Source organism: Diceros bicornis, chromosome 10 (assembly GCF_020826845.1).
Source record: "Diceros bicornis minor isolate mBicDic1 chromosome 10, mDicBic1.mat.cur, whole genome shotgun sequence".
Taxonomy (NCBI): Eukaryota; Metazoa; Chordata; class Mammalia; order Perissodactyla; family Rhinocerotidae; genus Diceros; species Diceros bicornis.
Genome location: NC_080749.1, coordinates 27741978 through 27768976, shown reverse-complemented (window position 1 = coordinate 27768976; position 26999 = coordinate 27741978). Strand labels below are relative to the sequence as shown.

Sequence of the window (26999 nt, the reverse complement as noted above, 5' to 3'; positions counted from 1 at the left end):
AGCCTTGCTGAATAAATATCCAAGAGGCAAGGACACTCTCTAAAGTTCAAATTCAATCTAATTCTCTGCTCTCTTTCACATTAAGGCCAAAAATGAATATTAACCATTTTTATCGATGATGACCCTCATTTTTTAAATACTAAAACCTGCTAGTGCGAAATGCTTCCCAATGTGGTGATATTTATTTTTCAAATTATGAATAAAAGTTATGCAGATAAAGTTATAACGGGCTTAATACATTATATAAACCTCTATCCTACTTGCCTTGAGTTGTGAACTTATATTCTTAAACACTAAAATTAAGAACTTTGCAGTGGTAGTAACAGCCATGGTAGTAATCATTAGCATAGTCAGTGTATACGACGCTTTAAAGAAGAGGTACTGTTCGCAATATGAATGACCAGTGGCGTGAAGAATGAAGAAAGATGGGGAAGACATTCTAAGTTTCTATGAGAGCCAAATGTCTTGCTGAGAATTCTTATCTGGTTTGGTTTCATCTTTCCGAATTTTATTTTTCTGACGTTCAGGTTTGGTTCCCCCTTTGTATCTATTTTTCAGATTTTAATAATCAGAAAATATTTTAAACATATTTCTACTTATTTTGAATATTTTAACTATTTAACAATTTTAAAAAATATGAAAACTTTTAAATAGTTAAAATATTTTTTAAATATTTCTAGTTTCAACTTTATCAGTAATTACTAGGGAAGGATAAGAAGTACATAAGAGTAGGTTATTTTCCCTAAGGGATTTATAATATAGCTAAGAATATGAAACTAATGAAAATAGTCACCTCTAAACTGTTTATCCCAGAGCAGTGATTATTAATGCAGTGGACATTCAGGGAGTGATGATCAGTGTGGTTGAGAAGGTTGGGATTAAGGAGGGTAAGCATTCAGGCAAGCAGAGAGTGTGAAGGGTTTCATAAGCAGAAGAATAAAAGTAAAACAGAAGAAATGGAGAGAAAAATGGATCCTGATTCAAGATTTCCACATGGTTGGAGTGAACCTGCTTGGCTAAGTCCAAATGGAGCATCTTCTCAACAATAATGTTCAGCTTGGGAAGGGAAGTACCTTCTGCTCCACTCAACCTCTTGCCTCCCCTTAACAATTTTTATTTCCTTACTTATAAAAATTAGCATGATAAGATCCTGGGTGGCACAGCAGTTAAGTTTGCGTACCCCGCTGCAGTGGCCCAGGGTTCACAGGTTTGGATTCTGGGTGCACACTGATGCACCACTTGTCAAGCCATGCTGTGGCAGCATCCCATATAAAGTAGAGAAAGATGGGCATGGATGTTAGCCCAGGGCCAGTCTTCCTCAGCAAAAAGAGGAGGATTGGCAGTGGATGTTAACTCAGGGCTAATCTCCCTCACAAAAAGAAAAAAAAAAATTAGCCTGATAGAGTTTAGCCAAGAACTAATCATGAAAACACTAAATTAAATCCTAAATATTAACTCCCTTATTAGTCATTAAAGAAATAAAATAAAATGATTACTTATGATTTAGATATGTCAACTCAGAAGAGGAACTTCTATTTTTAAATATTTTAAGTTTACTCTTTTTTTCTTAGTTATTTATTGATTGATTTGTTTGCAGGGAAAGATTCACCCTGAGCTAACATCTGTGGCCAATCTTCCTCTTTCTTTTTTTATTTTTTTCTTCCCCAAAACCCCAGTGCATGGTTGTTTATCCTAGTTGTAAGTCCTTCTAGTTCTTCTATGTGAGCCGCCACCACTGCATGGCAACTGTCAGGCAGGTTGTGTGGTTCCATGACCAGGAAGTGAACCCAGGCTGCTGAAGTGGAGTGTGCTGAACTTTGACCACTAGGCCATCAGAGCTGGCTCTTAAGTTTTACTCTACTCTGCCACTAATTTGCCATATGACCTTATCTACTGATTCTCAGTTATTTCAGCAGTAAAAGGAGAGTATTGAATGAACACAATCCCTAAGATTCCTCTCTGCCCTCAAATTCTAGGATTCAGTTATACCTTTTCAAATATTAGACAACCGAGTGTGATTTTTAAAATTCTTGTATGAGATGTTAAATGATAGCTTTTGGAATAATACTTACATTTTGGCCCACTTATCTAGTTCTTCTTCCAGATATGTTTTAACCATTTTTGGTTGAAGGCCAAGAGAATTTCCCAAGAAATAGATGGCGTTTTCATCCTTATTCACTAAAGATAAATCAACTGAAAGAGAAGAAAATGTAAAAAATGTTTATTCAATTAATTAACACTCTTCCATTTGGCATTGTTAATCTACTACAAACAATTAATATAATTAACTCCAAGAACAATAATAAATAACTTACAATTCTTCCCAAGAATTGGTTCTGAAAAATAATCGTTTATATTTATATTTTAAAATACAATTTAAATCTACAGAAGCTTTTGCTGAGATTTTTCATATTTATTGTACTCCATGAAGAAATCTAAATTAGCAAATACTCCCAATCATGAATAGCCAAAGGCAACAGAAAAGAGCTAAAAACAGAATTTTACAGGAAGCATATCAGCCTATCTAGTCATAGTAGAAAGTTTCCAGAATTTAGGCAAGTACTGACCCTCTGCATTAACTGGTATTGTAGATACAGCAAATAAAAAAAATCTAAATGATTACATATCTGAAGTAAATATATTGAATTTTTATATTTTTTTCATTCTATACAGCTATACACCTATAATATTAGTACATATATAGGCAAAGATTGTTCTCTATACCTACTTTTTAATTCAAATAAATCAGAACTTTAGTGATTTGTCTATCTTACAACTCTCCCTTTACTGCAAAAAGCGTGGTTTCATTAGCAAACCAATCCATGTGCTTAAAATATAGTCCAGAAATGCACAAGTTTATAATTGTGTTCTAAGAAGTTTTCTTTTAATTCTATGGAAAGAAGACACCTTCTTGCTGATATTTCATTGGAATCATTTGGTAGTTTACTTTTCTTCACTTTAGACTACTTAATTAAACATCTACAGACTTTTTAAAGGCATATCATCTATTTCAACCTGATCCCTTTTACAGATACTGTGCCACTCTTCCACTGGCATCTCTTAAATCTGAACCAATAGGAGAGACATAAAAATTGTTCACGCCTTTAAATTGGATTCATTAACAGTACTTTGTTGACCTAGAGAACAAATACCGAAGGGTTTTATTTAGAATTCAGAACTTTTTAATTGGTGTACCATGGCTCAAATTTCAAGTAAGCATTCAAACAAGTACAGTATGAAGACTAAACCTGTTCTGTGCCTGTCGGACCCAGCACTGACCCAGGTTGAGGAGGCAGCCATCCAGATCTCTACTCCCATTTTATTGTCTTGTTCTTTCATTGCTGATGCTTCTACAGGCAAATAGGCAGCGGGCTGCTCTCGTTGAGAAAATCATTTTAAAAGTGTGTTCAATGTGAAAGAAAAGCAGAATTTTAAGCTAAACTATCTTGAAAGAAAAGCAGAATTTTAAGCTAAACTATCTTGCCTCATGACAGCCCACAGTATGGTTCCTCTTCTTCTTTCACTGCATTCCTTTCACTTGGTTGAGTCAGTTTTTTAAAAAGTCTCAAAGCACATCAAATGGCATGACGTGAGCCATCAATTGGCACTAGGTAATGTGGTAGGTTAGAGTGTCAAGAAAGTGCATTTGGTAAAGACCCACAAGAATGAAGAGATAACCCACCACTCTCCAGCCCAATCCCATCGGATCTGTACAACATGAAAGACAAACAGGACCCTCAACTTTGGGGCCCTAGGCTTCTCTTGTGCCAGAAGAATGATAAGCAAGTTTGTTATTAAAAGCTGGTGCTTTTGGCATTGATGGGGTTCAGGACACGCTATCCCAAAATATGGCACCTTGGCATACTGAATATTTTAGGCTGAAGCAATTTGAGAAATGACGTGTGCGGGAAGGACTTTCTGACCTTCCCCTAAGCAAGTCATAAAACCCTCATGTGAGAGGTGCCCTCCCTATGCATCCTTATCTCTAAGACACCAGGAGGAATTGGAACTAGTAGGCCCTGCTGCTTCCCCCAGTTTACTACACTTAGCTCATACCCTTTATCTTATCACATTTTCCCATGATTTTCCACTCTTCATCAAACTTAGCATAAAAACATTCAGGTTTAACTGCTTCTTTGGGTCTTCATTTCCTTATGAAGGTTTCAGTGTCATGTAAAACTTGTATTAAAAAATTTGGTATGCTTTTCTATTGTTAATCAGTGTTTTGTCACAAGGCCTTAGCTGAGGACTTAGAAGGGTAGAGGAAAAAGTTATTTTTCCTTCCATATAGCAGCTTAGGTGCTAAGGGAGAACAGGGAAGAGGGCTCTAAGAGTTGAAGAAAAAGCATCTGAACCAACTTGATGGAAGGTGCTTTCCATAAGACTGAGAGACTGGAGGAGTGTTTCCTCTGCTAGTGCCTCCACTGAAGATTCCAGGGCTTTCCATGGATACGTTTGGGGACTGGATAGGAGATTGATGGGGAGAAGAAGCTGCTGCCAGTGAAGCCACCTGCCCTCAAATGGCCATAGAAGCTAGGGCAAGGGGAAGCAAGAGAGTTCATCATGGCCTCACAGACTTCTTTCTAGGACACCAAGATGCTTCCAAAAGTTTGTGGAGCCCTGGGAAGAGCGAAGATAAATTCTAAAATAAAGGAACCAAAATTTTCCATCAAATCTGGTAGATGTCCAATTTGTTGCCAGTTTTAAAAAACGAAAAACTTTACTATTTTTATACCTCCAGGGTGAGATTACAAATTATACCCATTACTGTATATTTTAATTGGTGTACTATGGCTCAAATTTCAACTAAGCATTCAAATAAATACAGTAATCAGATCATTAGGAGGATATTAATAAGAATGACTTTTTAATTGCACCAAATAAAAGATCCTCTTTCCCATAATGATCTCTCATTCCTTATAACTATAATAAACACCTAGAACTAGTTTATTTTGCATTTGGATTCTATAGAATAAATTATGAATGAGCTTTGTTTTTCTCACACCACTGCCCTTCAACCAAGTTTCACTTAAGACTCATTCATCCACCTGTGTATTTCCTGCAGGTCCCACATTTGTAAGTATTAGATTCATTTTCTTTTCTCTCTCTCTGTCTCATAACACTGCCAGAATGGCTTGTTTTCTTGGAGAAAAGAGAGAATGAAGTTAGCAATGTGAAAAAGACAGTTGGGACCTGAGGTTGGGTAGAACAACCTCTCACCTTCATACACACCTATGGTACAACCACCGCCCTCCCCCATTCCCCTGCCAGGAACTAACTAAGAGAAACAATAGCTATGATAGCTTGGTTGTGGGGAGGGTGCTGTGAGGAAGAGATAGAGCATTCAAGTGACAGCAACAAAGAGTTCTTGAGGGTACTGAGAGGGCCCTCAGACAGATGCTGTACAAAGAATACATCATGCACATAGATGTTTAAAATTATATGGATCAAAGTTGTTCTCCCTTATCCCCTTCCCTCCCTTCTACTCCTTACTGTTTGTTACATCTCAGCAACTCTTTCCACATTCCATATGACGGGGAAGGGAAGTAAGTTGAACATGACATTCTCAAATTGTGATCAGCTTCCGGATCTTCTTCAATTACAAGATTCTTTACATCTTCTCTGAGTTTCTGAGGGTTGTTCTCATTTGTGCCAAGAGGAGCCCCTTGGTTAGGATACCCATTATTGGCTGAACTTCAGGGTCAGCCACGACTCATTGCTTCCCATCCTCAAGATTGTCATGTCAATTGTTATTGATTGTCACATCAATTATTACTGATAATCATCTGCTGCTTCTTTGGGTCTTCATTTCCTTATGAACGACCCTTTATAGCTAGAATCCAAGTCTAGAGTCTTCTAGAATACATCCATAAGAATGGGTGAGCTCTAGATGAGAACATACTTCCTAGTCTTTCAGTGCCAGTGGCCTGACTGTTATACAACTCAACATTTTGTGGGTTCTGTTGAATGGCTTGTTTATTTCAACTTCATGGCCTGGGAAGAGTACACTTTCTGAAAACATTCTTTGCATTTATTCTTTCTTCCAAAGTCAAATTAGGGTTGACATAAACTGGTCATTCTTGTTCTTCAGGATATTTCCCGTCTGCTGACAATTTTTTGGCATATTGAGGATTGGTGTTCTGCCAAAATATACATTTCAGAAATGATGGCATTTATATTTATTTTCTTTGAAGTAGGAGTTGCCAATTTGGGCATAAACTTTTCTAATTTTTCAATAGCTCTCGGTTTTCTCCCTCACTTCAATGACATTTTCACAAAGGACATTACAACACATACTGTAATCTCTCCCTTTTCAAAATAAATTTCTGCTTCATTAACACATGTCATTTTGAGTCCCAAAATCTTGGTTAAGTCATAATGCCTCAAGAATGTGATTAACTCTTCTTTTTCCAACTCTTCTTCTTTTAGTGCCTTTGCTTCTTTTACTCAGGAATGTCTTCCTCCCTTGGATGTGGCTCCATCTCGTTTTGGGGTTGAAGAGGTAAATGAAATGTCTCAAATTCTTCCTCTTAATCCATACTGTCCAGGTCTACTCTGAGAAAACACTGAGAGGTGTTATGCTCTAGGGATCCTAGGATTTTTGTGTCCAGATCAGACCATTTGCTGCACTTGCTCTATTAGCCCCTAGTAGGTGGGATCCCAGGCAGTGATCTTGTTCTAGTTAGGGCAAGTCAAGCATTTTCTGTAAAGATCCAAAGAGTAAATATTTTAGGCTTTGTGGGCCATATAATCGCTGCTGCAATGACTCATTTCTATCACTGTAGCATAAAAACAGCCACAGGAAAATATGTAAATAAAGAAATGTGACTGTCTTCTTATAAAACTTTATTACAAAAAATATTTGCTGACTCTGGTCCTAGGGTCACTCTCCAAATTCTAGCACAGACTAGGCATGCTGAAAGAGTTCATGAATTTCCTCTATCAGGAAAATCTCCATCTTCTGTGAATCCTCCTTGAGCTTCGAATACTTGCTTCTTGTCATAAATCCTCTGTATTAGTTTGCTAGGGCCTCTGTAACAAAGCCCCACAAACTGGGTGCTTAAACAATAGAGATTTATTATCTCACAGTTCTGGAGGCTAGAAGTCTAAAATTAAGGTGTTGGCAGGGTCTGTTCCTTCTGAAAGCTGTGAGGGAAGGATCTGTTCTAGGCTTCTCTACTCGACTTGTAGATGGCTGTCTTTATGTTCACAGGTATTCTCCTTCCATGTCTCCATGCGTGTCTCCAAATGTCCCCTTTCTATAAGTCATGTTGGATTAGGGCCCACCCTAAGACCTCATGTTAACCTAATTACATCTATAAAGCCTCCATCTCCAAATAAAATCACATTCTATGGTAGTAGGGATTAGGATGTCAACACAAAATTTTTAGGGGACACAATTCAACCCACAACACCCTCCTTAATGGTCTACTTGGCTTCAAATGGCCTAGGAACTCAAGTTTCACCTTTTTACTGAACTTCAAACAGACCTCACCTCAATTAGGTCTAAGTCAACAGTTTTAGAGCCATTTGTCTGGAAGTCTTATCTCTTGACAAAGGTTGCAATGTGATTTCTATAGAGCTCATGATTCTGGAAATACCCTTGATTGCTTCTGAATAACATTTTAATGCATCAAAAATGTCCTCACGCTTGGAGGGTATTATGTTAAGTGAAATAAGCCAGACAGAGAAAGACAAACACTGTAGAACCTCTCTCTTATGTGGAACGTAAACTAACACACGGACAGAGAGAACAGTTTGGCGGTTACCAGGGGGATGTGGGTGGGCACAAGGAGTGAAGGGGTTCATTTATATGGTGACTGACAAATAATAGTGTACACTGGAATCTCACAATTTATAAACTATTAAGACATCATAAAAAAAAATGTCCATTACTCTGGACCTTCATTGCTTACTCTTTTAGTTTATTTACATGTTCCAAGTCTACCTGGGGAACCAGTTTCATTTTTGCTTCTTAAATATAAATCAAAATTTATCATCACTTCAGATTCAAAGTTTCTCTCCATTCCCCGCTCAGGGCAGATTTAATTCAGAAACTTGTAGTTTGGAACAAAGGAATATGTCTATTGTAGTTTTTTTTTTTTGCTTGTTGCTCACTGCTGCTGCCTTTAATTCCTCCAATGGAGTGAGAAAATAAAGGTAAGAAAACTTTAATCTGGCTTTGATGCCTTTATGTTAGGAGCTCTTTCCCTTATGATGGACTTTTTTGTGAGTTCTTTAGAAATCCCTCCTCACTGGAGAACCTCTGACCTCCAGTTTCCTGAAGTGGTTAATGCACTTTGGCTGATGTTTTTGATCCTACCCACTACCACCACTCCCACTTCTTACAGTATATTTCCAGACTCTTTCTGCTGAAGTTGTCAGAATTCAACAAGTAGCCTTCTCGGGTAGCATCCTTTTGGAATGATTTAAATTCTGCCACTTATCATTGGGTTCATTTAACTCAAAGGAAACATGCTTCCTTAATATTTTAATTGTTGGCATGCTAATGAAGCTATTTTAAATTTCGAGTTGTAACTATTTTAAAGTCTTTAAGTAAAGTTTTATGTCTTCCACATATATGAATTTCCTGCTATAAAGCCTTCCACAAAAAAGCACTCAACGTTTTTGGAGCATCCAATTAATATCACCAATGTTGGCCAAATGCAATCCTAATTGCAAATATGTTGTTAGATACCAGTACCAAATATTCTGCCTTTGAAAGAGAGACACTATCATTTATTTTAAAACCACACATATGTAGGTACAATGCTATTTAACCTAGCTATGATAATTTATTCATGAAATGGCAATTTTTAAAAATAGTATATATAATACATCTCTACAATCTTCATATATTTCATTTGGATTTACATACTAGTCTATCATATCAGGCGCTTTAAAAAATACAGTGCCTGGGCTTGACTCAGAGATTCCAGTTTAATTGGTCTGGTGTGGGGCCTGGATACAGGCATTGTTTTAAGATCCCTGCAACTAATTCCTTATATGGCCACATTTCAGAAGGCCTGGCACTAACCCTCTTATTAAAAATAAAACAAAAGAGAACAAAAACTGAGTTTCCTCAAGTTTAATTGAATTATCCAAGGTCACAGAAGGTAGCTTACTTTCAACTTAATATAACATGTGGTTATTATAATTAATAATTTAATTAGTCCATTTAAAATATTTTAAGACTCAGGAAGAAAATACACGTGAAATCATTCTAAAGGAAGATTAATATAGTAACTATAAAATAACTCTAATCTTTTTTCCTTTTTATAAGTTAAAGAGGAAACACAGAAGTAACCGTATGGTTTGACTGAAAAACAAAGGTAAGTTCCAAAGGTTTTTAAAATGGCTTGTCTGTGTAAAGAATACTTCCTAAAATAAAATTGTTATAAAAGGGAACTCAAATGTTAGTGGTTTTGTTTATCCATTTGGCAATGTGTATGTTTGATATGTATGCCGTGGGGGTAATGTATACAGATAAACCAACATTAAATGGGAGTGCCAGCATGCGAAGTAAGTCTAAATATTTCATTTTAGCATTGCAAAAATGTTTTAATTCATTCCATATAATTACTGTTTATTGTCAGAATATTGTTAGATATTTGTTCATTAGAATAAAAGACTAGTTTTCTCAAATTTTTTAAAAAATAAATGTTCTTTCTCTTTAAATATTGTTTAGTTTTAATGGATATTTTTTTCTTGAACTAGGGAATTTCACTTCCTGCCTGTCATACTACTTCAGAAGTCATAAGAGACAACTTGATATAAAGACGCAAAGCTGAATCAAAGCTTCAGCCTATGATGTAAAGGAGAATGTGATTCCTCAAAAGCTATTTTGGTAAGCATTGTCCTGGGTTGGTTCTTGTGACTGCTTGATTTTTATGTTAATTTATTTTTCTGCAGATATGGGGGGGAAAAAAGAATGAAATATCTCTGTGGAAGTTAACCCCTACAAGAAATATATTTGTTTTGAAAGTATTTATATTTAAGAGATCTTTTCCTCCATAGGTGTATGAAAAGAAAACCCACAACCCCATTAAACGGTCATGTGATAAGTAGGTTTAGGAGCATTATTGAGTGCTCTTTTGATTAGAAATCCTAGGCTAAAATTTCAACATACTATGTGCATTTGAGAAATCTGAGCTAAGTTTAGAAAAAAAGGAATTCTGTTCTCGAATTTAAAAAGAAAAAGACCATCCTCAATGATCTACAATGTTTTCACAGATTGGTGAACACGAAATTGTTACTGATTGTATTATAATTAATAATGGAAAGCATACAGATTCCAGCTGTGTTTGTATCATTTGTGTTTTGATTATGTGTAGCCTTGGTAGTATACCAAGAAGACTATAGGCAGCTGATGTGAATTTGTTGGATAAGAACTATCTAATTGTAAAATTGTCCCAATCTTAATACTTGTGGTACTAATGTGATTGGATTTTAGCTGTTGTTGTTGTTGTTGTTGTATTGAATTGAATTTGGAATAATGCTTAACTGGGATTGATGTTTACATCCATAACTCTCTGAGACCACAGACCTCTGAGGAAACAGGTCAAAATTTTATCAACAGACAAATAATCTCCAGAAGCAAACCAGTGGTGCCAGGACTTATCACTTTCATTATATGACACATAGGGCACTGCATCTCAAAATTTCTAAGCACCAGTTCTGGTTCTGGTCATTAGAATGAAAGATTAGCTTGCTAACATAATCTTCTTTTAAAAAAACATTTCAAAATAAATTTTTCTTCTTTTTAAGTAGACTTTAGATTTAATAGGTGTTTTTTTCTTGAACCACAGAAAACCATTTCTTCCCTTCTCTACTTCAGAGAAGTCTAAGACACAACTTGACATGAAGAAGCACACTCAACTCTGACACAGTGCGTGTAACTAAAATGCATTGAGTAGCATTTTAGAATCTAAGGAATCTGAAAAATAAATGGTAACAGATATAGTGGGGAAGAAAAACAAAATTTGAAATACCACCAAACTGGCATTGAGTTTCTTATTTTCTTTCTAACTCTGAGGAATCTCTCCTGGCTTGATTTCAAAGACAGCCAGAAATCCCGAACTATGTAGTGAGTGTGGATTGTAAGAGCCAAGAGAAGCCCACTACTCTTATTTCTGGTCAGAGTTGGAGAGAGAACCACTACAGGCCAGAGAGAGAGTGGGGGGAAATCCTGTAGGTTTTTTTTTTCCTTTCATTTTTTGTGTTCTCTTCTATGGTAGCCACCAGTCAATCCTATGACAGAAGTGGCAGTCATAACAGCAGCAGCTGAACAGGCACCTAAATCACTGAGAAAGGAAACCCTTCTCTCTAACCCCAGGAAGGATGGTTCTAAGAATATGGGATAACTCTAGTTGCTTTTGTTCTCTCTGTCCTCTTGCCTCTGGGCATCAGAAGCGAGTATAGTCACAGGAAGTACACAACAAAATGGGTAAATTAAAGTCTCAGTTTTCTAGCCATAGGATAATGAAGGTGGGCCCCTGGGAGCAGGAAGGTGTTAGTCCCATTGCACAGTGAGAGCTTCAGAAAATGATCATATAAAGTTGTACATGAACTTTTGAGCTCACCCTGCTCGATGCCTGAATAGATCTAAACTTAAATAATATAACAAAACTTTGAGAACTGAACCTAGCTCCCAAACTGGTGACTGAGGGGCATACACACAGGACAGATCCAAATAGCACTGCAAAGATTTTGAAAATTGAATTGACATTGGAACCACCATCCACATGAGGTGAGTATGAACTTACAAACTGAACTTATCTGGGTAGATTGCTTGCTAAAACAAACCACAGGAGGTAAACAATATCAACATTCTCCATAGGATTTAAAAAGACACAAAGTCTCATAAGATAATATTAAAAATGTCTAGGATACAACCCCAAATTGTTCAACATAAGAAGAACCAAAACAATCTCAACATCTATTAATGAAAAAGAAAACCAATGGACATTAACCCCAAGATAACACAGATATTGGAATTAGACAAAGACCTTAAGGTTGCTATTATAATCATAATGTAAGATGTAATATCCAAGATACTCTTGAAATGAAAAAAAAGACAGAAAGTTTCAGCAGAGAAGTAAAATATTTTTTAAAAGAAACAAATTGAAACTGTATAACTGAAAAATACAATGAATGAAATTTTTAGAAATTCCAAGATAGACTGAAGAGCAGAGTGGAGATGACGGAGCAAAGAGTCAATGAACTTGTAGACAGATCAATACAAATGATCCAATCTGTATATCACAGAAAAAAAGAGATTGTAAGAAAATGAACATGGCCTCAAGGATATCTAGGCCAATACAAAAAGTTATAATATTTATATCATTGGAATACCAGAAGAAAATAAGAATGGGTGGAGTGCAAAAAGTTTTAAGAAATAATGGTTGAAAAGTCCCCAAATTAGTCAAAAAATTTAAACTTACACATTCAAAAATCTCACTGAAATCCAAGTAGGATAAGCTCAAATAAATGCATGCCCAGACATACTGTAATCAAACTGCTGATAATTAAAGACAGAAAAAATTATTTAAAGCAACCAGAGAAAACTAGCCATTGCCTATAGGGGACCAACAATTCTAACGACTGCACATTTCTTACCAAATACCAGGGAGGCCGGAAAGCAGTGGAACTAAATATTTAAGAAGTGACTGAAAGAAAATAATTGTCAGTACAAAATTCCAAATTCAGCAAAAACATACTTTAGGAATAAAGGCATAATAAAGACATTCTCAGATGAAGGGAAACTAAAAAAATTCTTTGGCAGTAGATCTGTCTAAAGGAAATACTAAAGGAAGTTCTTTAGGGTGAAGAGAAATAATACTAGAGAGAAATTTAGACTTTAGGAATAAAGAGAGCGCAACAGAAATAGCAAATATCTAGGTAAATGTAATAGACTATTTTCTTTTCTTTAATATTTTAAAATATGTATGATATACAGTTTCAAATATTGAAAGGAAAAGTTATAACATTATCCGATTGGGTTTTTAGTGTTTATAGATGTAATATACATGACAACTATAACATATAGAGAGTGGTAAGTTTTCTACATCCTATTTAAAGTGAGAAAATATTGTTTCTAAATTGACTAAAGAGTTCTTTATATATATTTGACATATACTAATAATTATTAATTAATATATTATATAAAGTACATTTTATATGATATATATTATAATCTCTAGAGCAACCATTAAAACAAAAAACTACACAAAGAGATATAATCCAAAACTAAATATGCAACTTAATGTTATACCCCTCAAAAAATCATATGATCAAAAAGAAGACAAGAAAGGGAGAAAAAGAGAAATGTAAAACTGACAAACAGAAAACAAATAATAAAATGGTAGACCTAAATCTAAACATATTAATAATCACATTAAATATAAATGGTCCTAACACACCAAATAAAAGACAAACATTGCCAGAATGAATTAAAAAAAGAGATCAAACTATATTCTGTCTATAAGTAAGTATACTGTCTATAATTTAATTGTAATGATATAGGTAGGTTAAAAATAAAAGGATGGAGGGGCTGGCCCAGTGGCGCAAGCGATTAAGTGTGTGCACTCCACTTTGGCGGCCCGGGGTTCACCGGTTCGGATCCTGGGCGTGCACCATCACACCGCTTGTTAATCCATGCTGTGGCGGTGTCCCATATAAAGTAGAGGAAGATGGGCACAGATGTTAGCCCGGGCCAGTCTTCCTCAGCAAAAAAAAAAAGAGGAGGATTGGCATTGGATGTTAGCTCAGGGCTGGTCCTCCTCATAAATAAATAAATAAATAAATAAATAAATAAATAAATAAATAAAAGGATGAAAAAAGATATGCCATGAAAACACTGATCAAAATGAAACTAGATCAGCATATTAATATAAAACAAAGTAGACCTCAGAATGAGCAAATTACCAGGGATAAAGTAGGACATTATATAATGAAAAATGTGTCAATTCAACAAGAAGATATAACAATCCCAAGTGTGAATGCATATACTAACAGAGTCTTAACACATACAAAGCAAGGATCGATAGAACTCAAAGGAGAAATGGGAAAATCCACAGCTATTGCTGAAGACTTCAGTGCTCCTCTTTCATTAATTGACATAGTAAGTAAATTGAAAATCAGTAAGGATATGGAACTGAAAAACACCATCAAACAAATGAATGTAATTGACGTTTATAGAACACTCCAGCAAACAGCAGAGTAAACATTCTTTTAAATGCACAAGCAAATAACACTGGAATAAATATTCTTTTAAATGCATACGGAGAGTTGACCAAGATAGACTGTTATCTTGGGTCAAAAACAAACCTGAACAAATGTAAAAAAACTGAAACCATACAATGAAAGTTTTGTGACCATAACAGAATTAAACTAGAGATCAATAATAAAAGGAAAACTGAAAAATATCCAAATGTTTGGAAATTAAAGAACATACATGTAAATAAAACATGGGACAAAGAAGTCTTTGGTACCTACGGTCAGGTGAGGAGTTCTTTGACACGGCACCAAATGAACAATCCATAAAAGAAAAATATCAATATATTAGGCAACCTCAAAATGAAAAACCTTTGTTCTGTGAAAGACATCATTATGAGAATTAAAAGATAAGCTACAAAAAGAAAATTATAAGCTACAAACTTGGAGAAAATATTTCATGTCACTTATTCAACAAACGACTTGTATATCAAACATATCAAGAACTCTTAAAACACAACAATAAGAAAAACAACTCAATTTTAAAAATGGTCAAAAGATTTGAGCGGACTTTTTTTAAAGGAGATATATACATGAGCAAATGAATCGATTAATACTTAAGTTCATCAGCCATTAGAGAAATGCATATGAATACCAAAATAAGAAATTACAACACACATTGGCTAAAAAACAAAACAAAATAACAAAAATCTGACAATACCAACTGCTGGTAGTGATGGGGAAAAACAGACACTCCTATACATTGCTAGTAGGAATGAAAAATGCAGAATGGTACAGCCACTCTGGAAAACAGTTTGGTAGTTCCTTGTAAAGTTAAAAATATATTTGCAGTATGGTCCCACAGCCAACTTGTAGTATGCTAGAGCAGGGGTTGATAAACTACGGCTTGTGTGCCAATTCCAGCCCATGGTCTGCTTTGTATGGCCTGCAAGCTAAGAATGTTTTTACATTTTTAAATAGAAGAAGAAGGAAAAAAAGAAGAGAAAGTGAATGTATGAGGCCTGTGAAGAGTAAAATATTTACTATCTAACCTTTCACACACACCAAATAAGTTTGATAAACAGTCTACATTCACACAAAATCCTGTACATGAATTTTTATAGCAGCTATTCATAATCACCAAAACTGGACACAACTCAAATGTCCTTTATGGATGAATGGATAAACAACTGTGGGACACCCCTACAATAGAATACTATTCAGTAATAAAAAGGAACAAATTATTGATACCACTTTGATGAATCTCAAAGATATTATCAAGTGAAGGAAGCCAGTCCCTAAAGGTTGCATATAGTATATGATTCATTTTATATGACATTCTGGAAAAGGCAAAACCATACGAACAGAAAAACAGATCAGTGGCTGCCAGAGGTTAGTGGTGTAGAAGAGGGATTGATTACAAACGGCTAATATGATGGAGTTTTTTGGGGGGTGATGAAATCATTCTATATACTGACAAGAGATGTGTTTATATGATTCTACATGAGTCAAAACTCGTAGACTGTATACCAAAAATCTCAGTTTTACAGTATGTAAATTTAAATGGTAATATTAATAATACACTCTCCCAATGAATAAGTAATTTATTTTGTACTTCTGTCATTAGGAAAGAAAGGATTCCACCATTCCTTCTTAAGTTGGGAACAGGTTCTTAGATGGGTGGATGAGAGCAGATCTTAGGATGAAGCAGAAAAAAAAATGCAAGAAATATTGTGGTCCAGTTGCACTTTGCTAAAGAGAAGTTTGAGCAGAAACAGGAGAATTAAGGAAGAAAAGCCCAATATAACTGTGTCTGGCTTAAAGGACTGAACTATAGAATTAGTTAAAAAAAAAAAAAATCATGAAAGAGTAGAAAAATATGTTTAAGTTGTCGCATTCAGATAGGTTAGCCCAGATCCGTATATTTGAGTCTTCGAATAAATAAGAGCTTGGAGTAGACTTTAGATAAAGCTTGAAAAGCAGATATTCAAATACTGGCTATAGACATAGTGGTCAACATCAAGAGGAACAGCAACTGATAGGGATACAAGGCAGTTTTCTCAGGTGCTGAGAATGTTGTTTCTTAATCGAAGATCTTGTTACACTGATAATCTCATGTTGTAAAATTCAGAGCGGTATGATTTGTGCATTTTACTTAAGAAAAATTCCAGCTTTTTCTCTTTACAATTATTCAGACTGTAATGAGCGAAGAATTTTTTTTGTATTACTGCATGCCTTATAAGATTAAATTTCCTATTGTTGTCTTGAGGGAATATTGGTGTCATTTTCCTTCATAGGAATACAAGCCTATGATCTGGACAAACTCCTTGGACTTTGAATATAATTCTGAGAAGAAGATGGAAAAAAATATATGATCACGACTCTCCATTTGCACACACTCATTTTATATTCTTGTCTAATTGTGAGATCTGGAATGGTGAGTGGGATGGCATCTGATGGAAGGACCCTCTGTATTTTGAGAATTTAAAAAGGACTACTACAGACCCTTGAGGATAAAACTCCTATGGAAAAGAGCTCACAAGGCCAGGTGAGATCAGACATTGCCCCAGAAAAGGTTAAAGTCTAAATTCTCCTGATAAAAATCTTTCTATTCCCAGTCCTTTGTCCTCAGACTGTGGCAGTTGTGGTAAGACGTTGCCAGAAAGATGGGATGGTTGGGTGAAGACTTGAGATTTCCTCATGAAATCTCAATCTGAATCATATTGACCTTGAACCTCGGGGCCAATAAATCTTTTGAGAATAGGCAAAGAATGTCTTTAGCAATTTACATTATTTTAGGGTTTCAGGGTCCATGAGGTGAAAAAGGTGGGGGCAGGCAGTAGATCCAATAGATGCTGGCTGGCTCTAAATCACATTCACTTCTTTCTCTGTCTCTCTCTTTCTCTCATGACTTCTTTTTCTTAATGTAAAAGCATAATCAAGCTCCTATCTTCCTTAAACATAGACATTCATTCATTTCCTTTAGTCCCTTGATATTACTGTTTTCTTCCTTTCAGGGCAAGGTTCTTGGAAAAACACTCTAGATACTCAGTTTCTAACATTTCACTCCTTCAATTACTTCTAGAAAAATTATTTCCCTCCCTGTCATTTCAATGAAGTTGTTAAAATTAAGGCTGTTAATAATGCTCTTTTACCTGCTAAACTGAAAGGCCTATCACAAATCTCTGTGACATTTGATCCTGGCAAGTACTCCCATTTCCTTGGACACCTCTATTCACTTGGTTTTGGAACACCACATTTTCTTGTTCTTCTCTGTCTCCCTTTCTAGAATTCTTCTTCCCTTGTCAGTGCTTTAAATTTTGTTTTTACCAACCTCTTCTAACCCTAAGTATGGTGCCTAGATAATACCATCCATACCCACAGCTTAAACTAGTACCTAAATGCTGATGACCCTCAACTTTATATCTTCAAACTAAACTCAACTGCTAGCTGTGCCCTAAATTCATTCTAGTCTTCCTCTATACTAACAGAATTGATACTGGCTCAAGACAAGGTTGACATAAGGGAAGCCATATCATAGAAAAGAGGCTCTATTGTAACTTTGAATGACCTCTGACAAACTAACCCAGCTGGATATGCACCCTCCAGGAGATCTAACTGCTCTGTAGATTTTATGACCCCTGCTTGTGCACGTACCTCCCAGCTACAATAAGATGATAACTTTGTTCTTTTGAGTTCCTTAGGAATCTGAAGACCCCAGAACAGAGAGTCTACGCTGATAGCTATTATCAATGAAAACTGAAAGATCTGGTGTGGCACTCCCAGTCTGTAACACCAGAAGGTCAACATTCCTAACCCCCTCCCCTATAAGCCACCAGCCTGTAAGATTTTGTGCCCCCTTAAGATGGTTCTTTCAGCAATGACTCGACCATTTTCCTTCTTGCTAGCAAGCTGTAAAAAGTCCTTTTTCTCCTACCACCTTGCCTCTTGACTATTGACATGTCTTACAGCAGGCAGATGAACCCCCTTTTTGGGCAGTAACAGAATTGATAGCTTTGCATGTGGCTCCCAAGCACAAAAATGGTATTTTACACTCAGTCTTCCTTGCAGATAGATGAGGCCATGACCAAACAACTGGCCTGTGGCATGTAGGTAGATATGTAATGAGGCTACTTCTGGGAACCTTTTCCAAGGGAAAGCATGCATGCACTCTTTGTCTTTTCTTCTTCAACTCTACCTGCTTCCTACTGCTTGAAACACAGCAGCCAAGTTCCTGGACTCTGTGGCTAAAGCCACAAATGGCAGAGCGGAAAGAGAGAAAAAAACTGAGTTCTCTTTAAATGAACAGAATATAAGCTAATTATATTAGTGAATGTCACCACTATTTACCTAAATTAAAAAGTTTGACTCATGCTACATTTCTCCTACTTAATGGTTTATTCCATATGTAATGAATTCAGGTTTATTCCATGAAAATTTCAAATATTTCTTGACTCTCTTCCCCTTTTTCACCTCTAATGCATTTACTTGGATTTTCACAATTCTTCTTGGATTTCTGCAAAAATATGCTATATCATTTCCTCAATTCTATTTTTGCCCTCTTCAATATGATTCTATATTGTTGATGAAATGATATTTGTAACATGAATATACAGTTTTGTTGTCCCAAGCTTAAATATTTTCCACAACTATCTATAAACTCAGCATAAATTTCAAACATCATAGAATAGTTAAAAAAACCTTTCTAATTCTTCAGCTTTATCGCCAGTTGTCCACACCCACCTATTTTCTATTTATTTACACTCTTATACCAATTACCCTCTTATCCTATTTACCCTATTATATACCCTGTTATTTATTTTTTACCCACACCCACCTATTCACGTGGTAGCTTTTGATCATGTAAAACTATTCCTAGAGGTCAAAGCAACTATGCTTTCTCTCACCCATGTCTTTGCAAATGCTGTTCCCCCTGAGGGACAAGACCTCAATGGCTGCGTCCACCCTACTGTCTGCCTAGTTGATGCCTACTCATACACAGAGAAATAAGACAGTCTCTACTCTCAGGGAGCAAATAGTCTACTACAAAAGAAAAGATTACAAATAAGTCCACTAAATTGCGGAATACAAGCACCATGAGAAGTTGAAAATGTCTGAAAAATTAAACTTTTAACTAAGAAATCCTCTTAATTGTTTGTCATATGGATATTAGATACTTAAGTCATTATTAAAATCATATAGTCATACATATATGTTTTTTTATAGCTGGATAAAGCCTTTATTTAACATAATGCTAGGTGTTGTTAAATAAAGGATTCCAGTCAATGTTGAAGAGCGCACTTTCCCAGATTGCATTCACTGACAACTCATACGTGTCACTGTCGGCCTAACACTAGTTGAACTGAAGAGGCTCTATTAGGTTATATGGAACCCCTGGAGATAAACTCAACCATGACAGTTTTCTATGCCAATTTTATCTAACTGAGAGTAAATATCACAAAGTATCACGAAGTCAGAGTAACAGTAGATCTTGTTTGGATAGCATTAAATTTAACTTACTAAAGCTGGTTGGTAACTTGCCCATCTTTCTTGGATGTGTGATAAAATTGAAGGAGGGAAATATTGAGTGTGAAAAGAACAGTGATAGGAGCACTGTTGAAAGAACATTCTAGGCCCAAGATGGAGCTGTTCCTGCCCAGGGTGCCACATCAGCAAACCCAAACTTAGATAACTTTTGTGTCTTTGTAAATGTTCCACTTGGCTAGAAAGGCAGTATGTCCAGTCAGTAAATCCTCAAATGTCAAGCCAGCTCTAGACTCTATATTTATTTCCTTGTTCCTTCTCACCCCAAACAAGTTTGACTATGTGGCCCCAGCTAATTAGATATTTTCTATTTTCTCTTCCTTGTTCTTTATTCTTTATCTTATAAAAGCTTCCTGCCTTCCACCCCATTTTGCAGTTCTCTGGACCCTTGGAAATGGAGATTTCCCACTTTATGAAGTATTAAATAAAGTTTATATCACCTAAATTATCTTCTTTAATCATTTTTAAACAATTACTTGTTTAAAAATATTATCCAAATACAATTTACTGGTAAGGACATTCCTTGAGTTAATTATCTTCTATACAGAGCAAATTAATAGCAGTTTAGTAGATCACTGGCCACCTGGGGCTGGAGGTGGGAAATGGGAGTGAAGAACATTCTAAAATTGGATTGTGACGATGGTTGTCAGACTATATGCACTTATTGAAAAGTATTGAATTGTACACTTAAAATGTTAAGTGAAATAAGTCATAGAAAGACAAATACTGTATGCCATCACATATATGTGGAATCTAAAAAATACTAAACTCTTAGATACAGAGAACAGATTGATGGTTGCCAGAAGTGGGGGCAGGTGGTAGGCAAAATTGGTGAAGGTAGTCAAAAGGTACAAACTTCCTGTTATGAGATGAATAAGTCCTGTGGATGTATTGTGGAATGTGAAAAAAAGTGGATTTTATGGTATGCAAATTATATCTCAATAGAGTTATTTTTAAAAACTTTGAGCTTTGAGTCAAAAGAACTGGACCAGGAGTCACAAAATTTGGAATACATTTCTGGTCCTATTGGCCATCTACTTGGACTAGACATATTCACTTAAAATCCCTTAGATATTTGATAGAAAGAGTTGATAAACCTAAGACATAAAAAAAATAAATCAATTAAAAAATAAAGTAGAAGTAAATTTTTTACATGAAGGGGAAATTGACAAAAAGAAAAGCAAATGACCAAGGAGTTTATAAAAAAAAAAGTGTCCAACACTGGCCCAAGAAATGCAAATTCAAGCAAGGAAGAGACAATTTTTGATTATCAAATTAACAAAGATTTTTAAAATTGCTAATATCTAGAGTCAATTAAGGCAACTGCCTTTATTTCTGGAGGAAATGTAAGTAAATATAAATCTGGAAAGCAGTTTGACAGTTTGATATGAAGACCTTAAAAAGTTTGTCTTGTGTCTCTGCAAAAGCAAGACATCTTTGGGACGATCCAATATGCTCTCAGAGATTTAGTTACAAGGATGTTCCAAACAGGAATCTTTATAATTTCAAAAAATTTAGACAGATCATTTCCAACATTTATGCCTTACATTCTTTCCTTCCTTTCTTCCTTCTTTTATTTTTCCATGTGTATGTGTGTGTTTTATTTTTTTTGGCTATGGGCCTTCAGAACAATGTTGAACATAAATGCAACACCAGCTTAGCAAAAGTAATTTTGACACTTTTTTCCAATAATATCTCAGAAACCACCTAGGAATAGAAGGAAACACTCATTCTGATAAAACTTGCTGTTAGAAACCCAAAGCAAACATCATATTTAATGGCAAAATATCCAAAAATTTCAGACTGTGCCTATATCTTTAGGATTTTTTTTTTTAGCCTATATTATGAGACAAAATTTCATTTTTGCAAAACTTGTTTATGTTCTTTGTTTTTCATTATTCAGCATTGCTAAAGAACATTTGTTCTTGGTGTTACGCTAGTCTCTTACAATAATTTGAGAGACAGTATTGTTTTTAGATGCTCTTGGAAGGTTTTAATAAGAGAGGGAGTACTGGTTTCTTAATGAATTCCTACCTTGTCAAAAACAAATAAGTAAATTTCAACACCAACTACCCCTGAGCCTGGTGCTCTAGAACAGCCACCGGGCTCACTTCCTCACTTCATTCTCATCTCTGCTCAGATGTCATCTCATCAGTGTTTCCTTTGCAGACTACCCCAGGTAAAATAACACTACTCCCACTCTCCCAGCTGTCGTAACACTTAGAGCACTACCTGAGAGAGAGTATATACTATGTTGTTTGTAAAGTTGTTTATTCTCTGTCTCCTCATACTAGAATAAAACTTCAGGTAACAACCTTGCTCTTTAGTTCACTGATAAACTGTTTTGAGAATAGTGTCTTGAACAGAGTAAGTGCTTAATAAATATTTGTTGAAAGGATGAATCCTCAGAGAGTAAAAAGCACCTAGGGTAAGAATAGTGAGAATATGAATTAATTGATCCAACTTGCTGTGACAACATCCTAACTGAACTAGAAAAGATGACTGACTCCCCTCAGAGTCTCTGACTTAGTGATTCTGGGGTGGGACTTGCAAGTTCTAGTAAATTCACTGGTGATCCTCATGCAGCTGGTCAGGAGACCACACACTTTGACAATAACTAGTTTAGAAGAGCGTTAATGACGTAAATTTCAAAAAAAAAAAAAAAAAAAATTCAACACTGTATTTTTTGAACAAATGAAATGTTTAAATTCTTTATTGAATCAATTCATCTTCTTTCCCTTTACGTTTCTTTAAGAATCAGCAATAACTTATTCAAGATTGTAATTTTCTTTAGTTATTTTCTATTGGATATCCAATTAAAACCATTGTTACACCTATAATCAGGATACTAGAGTCAACTTTTAAGTATAATGAAGTGATTATATGTACAACACTATCCTTACCTGGGTTCTCATTAAAGTATCTCAACGCTTAGAATGTTCTTGTGTTGATCTGGTACTAAAAATTCCTATTAAAGTTAAAGTCTATAACAAAAGGGCAAAGAAATTAACGTTCTGGCCCTATTCTAGGTTCACTTAACATAATATTATTTTCATCCCTCAGAAAGACCCTGAACGTTTTGGAGCAGTATTTGTCTTTCCACATGGAGGAACTGTGGCTCTAAGAGGCTACTTGCTTCTCAAAATTCACACAACTAGAGAATTAGAGCCAGGAATTCACAGCAATCTCAGACCACAGTGCATCCCAGGACAAACACCATGAGTTTGTTAGTTGTTTATGTCGCAAATCCATTGAGCTGGGAATGGGAGAGACGGATTAGAAAGCAAGTTTCAAAGCATGAGGAGGAATGTGAAAAGGTAACTAATGAATAGTATTGAATGAAAATGACTCAACATGAGGATGAAAGTTATGTTAGTTAATGAGTCTTAGGACCAATAACAGGAAAAATAATAAATTCAAAATAACATTTTAACTTTCTGTGTACCCATTCATTTCAACAGTCTTTTGCTCCTGGAAATTCAGTGTTGCACCCTACCTCAAATCCCTGATGGTATTGTATAGAAGAAAGGCATCATAAGAAAAGAAAGACAGACAAAGAAACCAAAACTGCCTAATGTATCACCTGCAGTGCCCAAGAGGTAGTCATTGCTCATAAATGGGTGTCTAGATGTGGCCATTATTTAGCATCATTTCCCAAAGCATCTCAGCCCAAACTGGAGCCACGATGGACCAGTAGCCACTTTCTCTGCTCCGTGCTTCTGCCACATTCTTCCTTCTCTCTGTAATACTATCATCCACTCTAATTGGAAAGGTTTTGTTGGTATTTTTGTCTGCTTACTTTGTCATGTCTGTTTTTCTTATCACTCATGAAAAGGAATAATATAAAATTTTTTAAATTGTGAGGAAATTACAACTTTCAATAAATGTCATAAAGTTCTAGAGCCCTAATTCCTGATTTATAGTTCTTGTTGCATGCTGAGAAGGCAACTTAAAGCTCTGTGGCACTCCAGAGTTCTGCTGTCATCCCTGAGCTCATCAAACCTCCCAGGCAGCCAGCCCATAGACTGGAGAGCACACTGGGGCAGGGTCAGCAGAGCTGACTTTTCTCAAGTAGATCGTGGGTATTTCTGAGGACTTCCACACTGTGTGCTGCATGTTACTGGGCCCCTTCCTTCCCATCTCTGACAGAATATCCCTAGATGTAATTTCCTCATTTTGCAAACATTAACAGTTCTTTTTATCCATTGAGATTCAAATCAAAATGCCCTTTCATTCTAGATTCTAGAAAGACCTAGAAGATTTTTCCTCTGTGATCTCAGATCACTTCACTTATAGCCCTATTTTATCTGATCTTTCATAGCTGTCATTTTTATCAACATCTCCCCCTGATATTAAATAACTTTAAATTGGAGGTAGGGCTTTCTCTTATTTCATTCTTCCTCAATTCTACAGGGTGCTATCCTGTGTTACATAATAACATATAAGCCAGTAAGACAGTTCTGTGACCCAATCTCATCCTAAAATTATACTAGCTGATGCTCTTGGATTATAAAAGTATCCAAAATTATAACTGCCTCATTTAATCTGAAGAAAAATGAAAATTAGGCTCTATTATAAAGTATGTGAAACCCATTTTGGTGGATCAATTCCATTCAATCTGGTAGCCTTTTTCATTGATGTAAAACAGAGCAAAGCCAAATACGAAAAATTATTTTATATTTTTATACTTGTGCTACCTATGTTTTGCTTTTTCTAAACAGGACATGCTCAAAACCAAGCAAAGAGTCAGCTTACTGTATTATTTAAAAAAATGCAGTACGCATTTCTTAGTCCTTGATTCTTTCTTTTTTTTTTTTTGGTAAGTCTTATAGATGTCATCTTTACTCACAGCACACAAAGGTGGCTATTCACATAACATCACTCCTAGTATACCCAAGTCCCAAAATAATATTTCCTCTAACACAAATATCATGCTATTATAAATGAGGTGCCACAAAAGAAGAGATATTCTAATACTGTATTGAAAAGGAATTGTTTTGAGCCCTAAGTGCTTAGAGAACAAGTAAATGTATCTGCCTATAATTTTCAATCAGTCACTCTATTGTTCAGAGAAATAGATGACAATATAAGAACCCTGTAAGTATTTTATTCAGAAAAGGAGAGGAAACATAAAGAACCTGAAGCTAAGGTAGGCTGACAGGTTGATTTAGCAGCACCAGGAACCTGCTGTTTTTCAGACACAATTGTAACGGCTCTATTATGCAATGGAACAATGCTTTTCAAAGATTTATGATAAACACACGCAGTAGCAAAAATAAATTAATAAATTGATTAAGAAAAATAAAATCTTTTTTAGTCTTCTTACTTGGAGGCAGATCCCGCATTTTGGGCATATAAAAATAATCCCTGAAGTGCTTCAGCTCATCTTCCTCATCGAGTCGAAGGGCGACCCTTTCATCTGTTGGATGACATCCAAGTTCAGATGCGATTCGTTGCACTGTGTCAGCTGGTAACTCAAGAGGTGAAGGCTCCATTACAAGTTGTTCTCTAAAAGTGCAAGAAAAATAATTAAAAATTATCTCGCCACCATCATTTTTTCTGCAGAAAATTAGCCTTTTAGATAAAATACATTTTGTTTTAACTAAGATTCCCATCATCCCAACCTCAGGAATATTATAATTAACCAAGCAGCATTAAATCCCATGCTTGAGTTTTCCTCATGTATAAAAGAAAGAAAATAATAGTAATTTAGGCATATCGAAAGGACTAAACTAGGTAATGGTGCTCAGGACAGAGTAAGCTCTTAATAAATGTTAGCTCTTTTTCGTTTTTTATTTTCTGGAAAGTGGACCAAATCATTGACTTTCAAACATATGTAACTTTATCACCTTTTCCTCTAGATGTCTTACTAGGAGGTAACAGTAAAGATGTTTTTGTAAAAAGTGTAGGAAAGCAGTGCCCCACCTAGCTTTTTTTCCTCCTTATCCCACCTCTACTATCCCTTTCCCAGTGTTTCTTGGATCATAGTTTTAAAAGTATGGACATATATATAATAAAACCTTAAGAAATTCTTTGTTGTGAATGAAATTATTGATGAAAAAGGTAACTTTTCAAACTTTTCAGGTTTCAAAGGAAACCACATTCTGCTTCATTTAATCATCATTTAACATTTCCCACCTTTTTGGAAAGAAAGCTTAATTTTCTGAAGGCGGTAAATTACAATGAAGATTTAAATATATATTTATAAACATCACTCAAGTTTTATATTTAATTTTATTTCTCAAAGTTTTAGTTTGAAATTGAGCAAGAGTAGTATTAAGGAAAAAAGATTTTCTTAGGCTAGCTTGATTTACATATTTATTTATTTATTTATTTTTTATAATTTTATTTATTTATTTTTTTTCCCCCAAAGCCCCAGTAGATAGTTGTATGTCATAGCTGCACGTCCTTCTAGTTGCTGTACGTGGGACGTGACCTCAGCATGGCCGGAGAAGCGGTGCGCGCCGGGGATCCAAACCCGGGCCGCCAGCAGCGGAGCGCGCGCACCCAACCACTAAGCCATGGGGCTGGCCCTGATTTACATATTTATACTTTTGCTGGATCCACTCATACATCCCTCCATCTATTTACTCTTTTAACTAATATTTATTGAGTACCTATTTTGTTGCTCCAAGCACTGGTGGAACAGCAGTGTATAAGATAGTGTGCAAGTAGTAACTTTTGTAGAGTTTACTCTTTAGTGGAAGAATGGAAAAATAATAGTGCAACTTCAGATAGTTTCAAGAGCTATGAGTAAACAGAGCAGAGTAATTGGATAAAGAATCACTGGGGTATGGTATAGTTACCCTTGGTGGGGGGAGTCAAGTGCATCCCTCTGAGACAGGGATATATGAGCATTTCTGAATCATGTTATGGAGTCAAGCACGTGAAGACCTGGACCTGGAGGAAGATGACAGCAAATGCAAAGGTCTTGAGGTGGAGATGGCCTTGGCCTGTTCAACTAATGCACTAAGGGTGGTAGGGATGAAACTGAGAGCAAAGAAGTCAAAAGATCTTCCCTAGAGCAAAATACTTTGAGATAAACTTTGCTAACTGCAGCTGTGCATATGCAGCATAATCAACTGTTGTTCAAAACTAACCAGGTGTTTCTGTTCTTCCTTAGTATATGAGTGAGCTGTCTTTCCCAAGAAGTCGAGGTCCAGACATCAAGATTCAGCCTCACGAGACCAAATGCAGGCTGAAAATGAAAACTAACTAGAAAAATCCAGACAGTGAAGGGA

At 35.7% G+C, this 26999-nt stretch overlaps 1 protein-coding gene across 1 annotated transcript in view; it reads right to left on the bottom strand.

Annotated features, from left to right (window-relative positions):
* The window catches only part of KYNU (kynureninase), a 113540-nt gene that overhangs the window by 78770 nt on the left and 7771 nt on the right, over positions 1-26999 (bottom strand). The window contains exons 2-3 of the mRNA XM_058548614.1: positions 25085-25266; positions 2073-2193 (exon numbers count right to left, since the gene is read on the bottom strand). Of these exons, the coding sequence (XP_058404597.1) occupies positions 2073-2193; positions 25085-25253 (290 nt within the window). The 5' untranslated portion in view covers positions 25254-25266. The remainder of the gene's footprint in view (positions 1-2072; positions 2194-25084; positions 25267-26999) is intronic.